Genomic DNA, 9,591 nt, shown 5'->3' with positions numbered 1-9,591 from the left:
TTTTTTTTCTATTTTTTTAACATACTTATTGGCCGGAGATTTATTCGAATTCAATTTCTCTATCGATAGAACGTTAAGAGTGATGACTTTCTCTACTCTTGATGTTTCGCTATAGATGAAGAAATGACTTCTTTTTTTCTAGGATATGAGAATGTTTGTCTACATCTTATCTGTCACATATACCACTTTTATGGGATTGGTTTTGTCGTTGTTGTTTTACAAGTATATATATAAATTAATTAATTAAATTAAATATTAAAATAAATAAATAAATATATATATATATATATATATATATATATATATATATAGTAATAATAATAATATATATATATATATATATATAGTAATAATAATAATAATATAATAATTATAATTATAATAAACAATAAATCTATCAAAACCAAACTTTAACGTGTAGGCTTCATCCTCTTCCTTTTGCTTCTTGTTTTCTCATATTCTCTACTCCACACACACAATCTTATATGTATATATACATATACATATACACACATACAGTAAATCTATATCTATATCTCTTTTAAACCCAACTTTTTTCAATTCATTTCCTGTATATAATTACGGAGTACTATTAACTAATATTTTGTTAATAATAAATTAAAGTTCTCTAATAATAACTCAATTCTCTTAACATATTTTTCCCATCAATGGAAGTCTCATCATCATCATCAAGTTCGTCTCCACTCTCCCTTCACCGGATCGACTTCGGCCCACCAATTCCAACCCGACCCGTTTCAAGATTCTCTTCAAAAACCCGATTCACATCATCTTCATCCTCATACTTCGGTGTTTCAATCACGCACAGCCCATTAAAATCAAAACCCAATTCGTATAAAACTAAAAGAAAACATGGGTCATTAACAATTGTAGCTGGGGTTTTTGAAAGATTTACAGAACGCGCAATTAAAGCTGTAGTCTTTTCCCAAAAAGAAGCAAAGAAATTGGGTAAAAATATGGTCTTTACACAACATCTATTACTGGGTTTGATTGCTGAAGATAGATCTCCTGGTGGGTTTCTTGAATCAGGGATTAGTATTGATGCTGCAAGATTAGCTGTAATTAGTATTTGGAATGATCTTGAGGAAGTTACTAAGGATACGACGACGTATGGTTCAACAGATGTGGCGTTTTCGAATAGTACGAAAAGGGTGTTTGAAGCTGCAGTTGAGTATTCAAGAAGTATGGGGTATAAGTTTATTGCACCTGAACATATTGCTATTGGTTTGCTTACTGTTGATGATGGTAGTGCTACACAAGTTCTTCAAAAGTGAGGCTTCATTTTAATCATCTCTTTATTTATTTTAATTTATAAATTTATATATATACATATACATATATGAGAAAGCTGATCGATTTAGTAAATATACAACTTTTATCACAATTTCGATTTAGTAAATATACATATAGATATATATACATGTATGAGAAAGCTGATATATATACATATAAGTTTTTTTTATGATATGATTGGCGTATACATGTTAAAAAGTGAATAAAATTAGGAAGAATAATCTTTGGATTGACAACTTTGTGAATTCATGCAAAATGTGAATTTTTGAATCACGGTTACATATTGAATCCACTTCTCACATATATAAGAACTGATATATAGGTAAGAATCGCCTTTCGAAAAAAAAAAAATATATATATATATATATATATATATATATATATATATATATATATATATATATATATATATATAGGTAAGAATCATAAAAGCTAATCAAATAACATGTTTTGAGTTATATAAGGTATCAAGTTTACAACTTGATGATTGTATAACTCCATTAAAGTGCTAGATAGAGTTTTGAAGCATTGACGAAAAGAGTCAAATGCGTCTATTGCGTTTGTACAAGTAAATGTTCAACCGTGAAAAATGATAATATGTAAATTTTTATGTCCTTGGATTTTAAAAGACATTTCAATTCGATAAAGATATACGCTTGTAAATTTTTTGATTGGTAATGATTTTGTTCTGTTTTCGCAGATTGGGAGTAAATTTGAATAATTTAGCTGATGTGGCGATTTCTAGACTTCAAGGAGAGCTTGCGAAAGAGGGACGAGAGCCTAAACAATTGTTGAAAAAAGCATCTTTTGGTAAAGCATCTGGGAAGCCCCAAGATAAAGTAAAAGGTGACTGATTTTTCGGGTCTTAAAAGTTTTATTTTATGTTTTTATTTAAATATATTGTTGATTATTCAAACATCAATTCAATATACATATTGAATATTGAAATGTTATATTTCAAAGTTAGATAGTAATGTGTGATTTGCAATTTACAGGGCAGAGTGCATTGGATCAATTTTGTGTGGATCTTACGGCTAATGCTAGTAATGGACTTATTGATCCTGTGATTGGTCGAGAAACTGAAGTAGAAAGGATCGTTCAGATACTTTGTCGAAGAACTAAAAATAATCCCATTCTTCTTGGTCAAGCCGGGGTCGGGAAAACGGCAATTGCAGAAGGGTTGGCGATTCGTATTTCAGATTCAAATGTCCCCGTGTTTCTCTTGGTGGGTCCCACTTTATGACCATTCTTATTACAATGTAGAGGAGTCACCAAAATTTTGAGTAGTTGGTCAAACATGTTTGGGTTAAGAAGAGTCATTTTTAGTATGGGTTGAAACACACTTTTACTGTCTATTTTTAAAATATGTTTGTTATAAATAACGTGTTAATGTTAATACAATATCTTATACAATCATTTTTATTGCAGTAATAAGTAAAATCTCTGGAGTTTTTTTTTTTTTTTGGGAGGATCAGTACATTTAAAATATACTTTGAACGACTTTCAACCCATTTTACACGTTCTTCTAATAATTTTTATTAACCCAAACACACAACTTGCAGTGTTATGGATTTTTGGTTTTGTTAACTTGTTTATTTGTTTCATTGCAGACGAAACGGGTTATGTCGTTGGATATAGGTTTGTTAATTTCTGGTGCGAAAGAGAGGGGAGAACTAGAGGGACGTGTTACTTCCCTAATTAGGGAGGTAAAGGAGTCCGGTATGCACACATTTTCAAAATGAATCTAAATATACATTTTTTTTAAAAATATTTTGTTATGTCTCATTTTATATATATGGCATTGCAGGCAACGTGATCCTGTTCATCGATGAAGTGCATACGCTCATTGGGTCGGGAACTGTTGGACGAGGTAACAAGGGGTCTGGACTTGACATCGGTAATCTTTTGAAGCCATCTCTTGGAAGGGGTGAATTACAGGTCTTTTTTTTTTAAATTTATTTTTAAAAATTTTAATATTTTTTCTCTTGCTGAATATTAATTTCTCTGAGATATACGTTTTGTTAAGCGATAATGTTGTTATTGCAGTGTATTGCATCGACAACTATGGATGAGTACAGATTGCATTTTGACAAGGATCAAGCACTTGCACGCAGATTCCAGCCTGTTTTAATTGAAGAACCTAATCAGGTAATAGATATATACATATACATATTACATATAGTCATAGATATATACATATGCACGTGTATAAGTGTGTTTATGCATTCAAAATATCAGGCTTTATTGACTGATGATGACTTTAATGTACAAAATTATGTAAAATTCAGGAGGATGCAATTCATATTCTGATGGGTTTGCAAGAAAAATACGAGAAGCATCACAAATGTAAATATACATTGGAGGCCATAAACGCAGCTGTGTACCTGTCGTCAAGATACATTCCCGACAGATATCTTCCGGATAAAGCGATTGATTTGATTGATGAAGCGGGCAGCAGAGCAAGAATGGCATATTTCAAAAAGAAAAAAGAAGAGCAAATTGATATACTTTCAAAGTCCCCGAATGATTATTGGCAAGAAATTAAAGCTGTCCAGGCTATGCATGATGTGGTAATACCATTGCCTTCTTCTTTGTTGCCAATTATGTCTTAAGTTGCTTTGATATACAGGTGGCAATATGGGCGGGTTGGGTAAAACTGGGAAAGTTTAGTGTCGGTCAGAGGGACCGGTTGACCTGCAAATGGATCTTATACCTAGATGTTTACAGCCCAACCGGGTTATCCTGTGACTATCTTCGACCGTATTTGTTTTTTTTTTTTTTTACCTTTTTTACTTCTTTGACCCTTTGCCTGACCCAAGATGCATTTATAGATACTCTTTGGGTGAGTTTTGTCCCATTTGACCCATTTGACCCATTTTTCTCTTTTATTTGGGTAAAGTTTACCTTTTATGTGACTCTGTGATAACATATTGCTCACGTTGACCATATACCTATACATCATTTAACTTTAATGTAGTCATTCCATCGATGTTATCTGACAACATTTTACCCATTTTTTTACTTATTTGGGTAAAGGTTTACCTTTTATGTGACTCTTTGGTTGAAAATTGCATTCATTTAATCATTCCATCGATGTTATCTGAAACCAGGTTTTGGCAAGCAAACATAGCAATCTTGTTGACCAGCAGGAGACTAATGACGAGACTGCGTTGACTTCCACATCCGGTGACCAGGAGTAAGCTTATTCTTAATCCCCCTTTTTCCGTTTTTTATTCTTTTTTGTTTTCTTTAATTTAATTTTGTGGTCTATTTTCAGGCCTACGATAGTGGGAGCCGGTGAAATAGCCGAAGTTGCGTCTCTATGGTCAGGAATTCCTATTCAACAGTTGACTGCTGACGAAAGAATGTTATTGGTCGGACTCGATCAACGGTTAAAGGAACGAGTTTGTGCTCAAGATGAAGCTGTGGATGCCATCTGTCGTGCTGTTAAGAGATCGCGTGTCGGCTTAAAAGATCCCGACAGACCAATTGCAGCCATGCTTTTTTGTGGGCCCACAGGAGTTGGCAAAACCGAACTCACAAAAGCTTTAGCCGCATCCTACTTTGGCTCGGTAATAATTATACATTTCTCAAAAGTTTATATTTAAAAGGGACTGACCGCTCGGGACTGTTGGCATTTATCTTTTATTTCATGCAAGAATTATCTTTACAAAAAAAAGTTTTTATTTTTTATTTTTTTTTTAGATATTAACAATGGAGTGTAGATCTTTTTTTTTTTTTTTTTTTTTTGACATCTTGTTGTGTTAGTACAGGAAGGTGCGATGTTAAGATTAGACATGAGTGAATACATGGAGCGACATACAGTTAGCAAGCTAATTGGGTCACCACCCGGTTACGTAGGTTACGGTGAAGGTGGGACCCTTACCGAAGCCATTCGTAAACGTCCTTTTACCGTTGTACTGCTAGACGAAATCGAAAAGGCGCATCCCGATATCTTCAACATTCTTCTTCAAATCTTTGAAGATGGTCACCTTACAGATTCTCAGGTTTGTACATCTAAATTTTTTTTTTTTAATAAAATAGGATAATTTATTTATTAATTAGTCATTATAACCGACTCATTATGTTTTGTTATCATGCAGGGTCGTAGAGTATCGTTTAAAAATGCGTTAGTGGTGATGACTTCTAACGTGGGGTCCACGGCTATTGCAAAAGGTAGACATAACTCTATTGGTTTCATGCTTGATGATGATGAGACCTCGTCATCTTATGCCGGGCTAAAGTCGTTAGTAATGGAAGAACTCAAGGCTTATTTTCGACCCGAGTTACTCAATAGGATCGACGAAGTAGTTGTGTTCCGTGCACTAGAAAAGACTCAGGTTTGTCCTACTACTTTTCAGTTACTTTTGAGTCTGTAATTTGATCTTTCTAGTAGTGTTAGGAATTTCGACCTGTTACTTATGAATGTGTAGATTTGGGTCGTGTATCTCAAACTGGCCAAATGACCTTATTCGGCCATCCAAATGTTACCTAAAAGGGTGTATGTTCGAAGTCACCCAAACTGTATTCAAAATATCTGTCATCCGAAATCATCTTTGTTTATAAATTTAGATTATTTAACCAAGTGATATTCACACACCAGTTTTTGATCCATACACACCTAATTTACTAATATGTCCTTATTTACAATAACAACTCCCTAGACAAAGTTAAGGATATAATTGTAAGTGTTATGGTAAAAAGTGTGTATAGATCAAAAATTAGTGTGTGAGTATCACCTCCCATTTTTTAATCATAGTCAACACATTAGTTACTTGAAGCCTTTTTTAGTGAACAAAAAGTGTGGGTCAACTTGGCCTGTTTTGATCCCTGTAAGTTATAGGCGGCACCCATAATAAAAAGATCTAGAATTATTATATCTTAGTAATATCTTTGATAGTTATTATACATCACAGTAGTTATTTTATAAATTTAAAATCACAAAACATTAGTTAAACCTTGCCTGAGGTTCAGCCAAATCCAACTCAACCTGTTTCAACCCAGACTAAAGTAACCATTTTGACCCAAACCTAATTTTGACTTCTTACGCAACCCAACACTTTGTCAATCCTTTCAGGAGCACCATATTTCATGAAAGAAAAAGAAAAACTTATTTTGAAACCATATGATGTTTGCAGATGCTCGAGATTTTAAATATGATGATTGAAGAAGTGAAAAAGAGGCTCGTTTCATTTGGAATAAACTTAGAGGTGTCTACACCTGTAATGGAGCTTATATGTGAACAAGGTTTCGATAGGAGTTATGGGGCCCGCCCTCTTCGACGGGCTCTAACTCTCATTATCGAAGATCCTTTAAGTGAATCACTTTTAAGCGGAGAGTTTGAGCGCGGCGACACGGCTGTTATCGAGCTCGATGGGTCAGGAAACCCGATCGTCGCTAACAAGTCACGCAGAAATGTCTACTTGTCTGACACATCATCAACATTGTCCTAGGTAAATATGTGTTAAAACTGAAGATTACTATTTTTCTGAGGTGTATAAAGTACAAAGTGAAATGATGATTCTTATAGATGGTATATAAAAAAACTGTATATATTAGATGAAGGTGAATACAGGTTTAGGGATCTCAAATATATTCTTTCTTCAGTGTTGTTCAATAAACTACTGTACTTATTATTGGATTATGTAACACATACTTTTATTGAATATGAATTATATAATTCGAGTTCAAACAGGTTCAGATTATTCAATTCATAATGTATTCTTTGATATTAAGTTCAGTTCATGTTGAAACTGGTCTTTGATTTCAATCTTTGGATCCAGTTAAATGATGGTTGACATGTGAAAATTGAGAAGTAAACTAGTATAGTAGTAGTCTTTGACTGAAATCTCTCTTATAAAAGTTGTAAATGTGGATCACCCTTTTTGCTTCTTTTTTTTTAAATCAAGTTTTTTTTTTGTTTTTTTTTTTTTTTACAACTAAATATACATGAAAAAAAAAAAAAAAAAAAAAAAAAAAAAAAAAATGTACAAAATTAGAGGAATATTCAGTTTAAGCTATTACCATGGAAGAAAATACTATAAATGTACAATTGCTTTACTATAATTCAAGTTGACATATTGGTGCCAGAAGCAGTCTTTTGCGTAGCAGTATCTAATTAACTAATTAGTTTTGAGGTTTTGAGTTCGACTCCTGGCGGTATGCTTTTATATTATAAAGATAAAGATTTCATATTCGATTCCAATTGTATGTCAATAAGTTACCTTGCATTGTTTGGCTTTATTTTAGTCACTCAACTTTTATAGTTTTCTTAACTGTTCTTGTTGATTTGGGACATTTAGTTGCATTAGCCAGTAAGATGATACTATGATTGATAGGGAATAAAATAGTAATAAAAAAAACCATATCGGTGGTGATACGACAGGGTGGTTAACCGGCCAACAAGCCAAAAAGTTCAATACCTTAAATCAAAATGATTCGTTACGCATTAATATCCATAAGTACAGTGCAATTTTGTGCAGTTTGCTTCAAAAAAAATAAAATTTTAGTGTAATCATTTGCATTAGTACTAAGAAATAGAGCTGAATAATTTTTCTGGTATGGTTATCTATCCAGATTGTCATATACACCAAGTACTATGATTCCAAAAGCTTCAGCTGCTGCATTCATTTTCAACAGGGTGAAATCTATCACGAAAAAAAGATGATATTCCAGTACCCAAAGTGATCAGAGACCATGACTCAGTTCTTGATACAATTATACTTGGAAATCGGGTCGGGTCGGGTCTGGTTTGGGTCAAACCCATATGGGTTTGGGTCCAAACTGGTCGAACCCAAATTTCCAGATTTTTTGAATGGACCCAAACGGGTCGGATTGGGTTTGGGTCAAGACCCATTTTTGCCTAATATTTTAGATGCAACTGTCACTCAAATTACATTTGAGGACTGCCTTGGAGCTTTTCTCGACACATTCAATATCAGATTATCAACTTTCTTGAATATCACCCGGTATTCTACGAGTTAATTTAAGCAAATTTACTGGGTTTTTAACAATTTAAATTTATAAACTTAATGGTCCAGGATTCAAGTGCCCAGTTAGCTATGGGAGAAGCCTTTAGGATCTGAGACACCAAAGAATAAGGTATTAGTTTTATGGTCTAGTTTTGGTTTTCAATAGTTTATTTGCTTTTTCGCTTTGGGGTCTGCTTTAGAGGGGCAGGGAAACAAGATGCACTCAAACTTATAAGGTTAAGATGCAGTGTATGTTTTGATTCATTGTACTTATGAAATTTGTATGTTTATGATACAATGTACTTATGATCCAGTGAATCTGGGCCATAATTCATAAATCTCTGAAAATAAACTTTTAGTGATATGGAAGTTTGCAAGTTAGTTTTACTGGGAAAACTCAATTGTGTATGTTAAGAGGTACGATAACCATGAATATGACTATAAATGCTTTATCATATTCAAAAATTGTGATTGAATATGGCATGAAACTGGACGCAAATTTATGGATTTTTTTAGCGAAAATAATGAATACCCATATTAAAACGAGGTCGTTTTCCAAAGGAAAACGCCTTCAACAGGGAATACAAAAGGACATGAAAAAACTCCACCTAAAAAGCATCCATTTAAACAAAAACTATCTATAAACGAGTGTCCCTACCATCCCGAAAAAAACTACAAACAAACTAATCAAACAAAAACCGGGAATAACATGGAAAACATAAGGAACGAAACCAAGCAAAGAACATAAGACGGACCACGCCAATCAACTTCGAGGACCTGCACTTTTCAATTTTTCATTAACCGTCCCTTTCAAAGAATTCTCTCCGTACCGATTATCAAAGTTGTAAGATAACACATTAGCGAATCCATCACCTGACACGCTCTCCCCGGCCAAACGTGTCATCATATCATCGAATGTCGCGAAAGCCTCCATGGACATATTTCCTCTCCCGATTGCCAAAGAGCCGCCATCTCTTCTGTCTTGAGGACCCATAAGCAAGTTTTGAATTGTGTCCCCGTAGCAAATATAGGATCTGCCACTGAGTTCAGATGCGAATTTATTGATATTAATATATATATAATGTTTTACAACCGTTACAGAAAATTTATGGATCTGCCACTCCGTTCAGGAGTCATCCTTTAACCCCATATACAACGGGCGAATGCATGGTGGTAGCCCATGACTTATACTTTAATCTTATCTTGATTATTTGTTCTTTTTCAATAGAAATTGATAACCGAAAATACTGAGCGATTAACATGATGATTACAATTAAAAACAGTACACTCCAGATTGATTAAGTACGCC

At 33.6% G+C, this 9,591-nt stretch overlaps 1 protein-coding gene across 1 annotated transcript; it reads left to right on the top strand.

Annotated features, from left to right (window-relative positions):
• The first annotated feature begins 495 nt into the window (after window positions 1-495).
• Window positions 496-7,003, top strand: LOC139865657 (chaperone protein ClpD, chloroplastic). Its single transcript, XM_071853735.1, has 12 exons — window positions 496-1,288; window positions 2,012-2,157; window positions 2,307-2,536; window positions 2,922-3,030; window positions 3,119-3,249; window positions 3,358-3,459; window positions 3,600-3,881; window positions 4,422-4,507; window positions 4,589-4,883; window positions 5,085-5,318; window positions 5,415-5,651; window positions 6,450-7,003. Exons 1-12 carry the CDS (start codon window positions 669-671, stop codon window positions 6,762-6,764), a joined length of 2,787 nt encoding a protein of 928 aa, XP_071709836.1. The 5' UTR covers window positions 496-668; the 3' UTR covers window positions 6,765-7,003.
• Window positions 7,004-9,591: the final 2,588 nt, after the last annotated feature.

This window comes from Rutidosis leptorrhynchoides, chromosome 9 (genome assembly GCF_046630445.1).
Source record: "Rutidosis leptorrhynchoides isolate AG116_Rl617_1_P2 chromosome 9, CSIRO_AGI_Rlap_v1, whole genome shotgun sequence".
NCBI classification, from domain to species: Eukaryota; Viridiplantae; Streptophyta; class Magnoliopsida; order Asterales; family Asteraceae; genus Rutidosis; species Rutidosis leptorrhynchoides.
The sequence above is the reverse complement of the archived record's forward strand: the minus strand, read 5'-3'. Positions and strand labels throughout refer to the sequence as shown.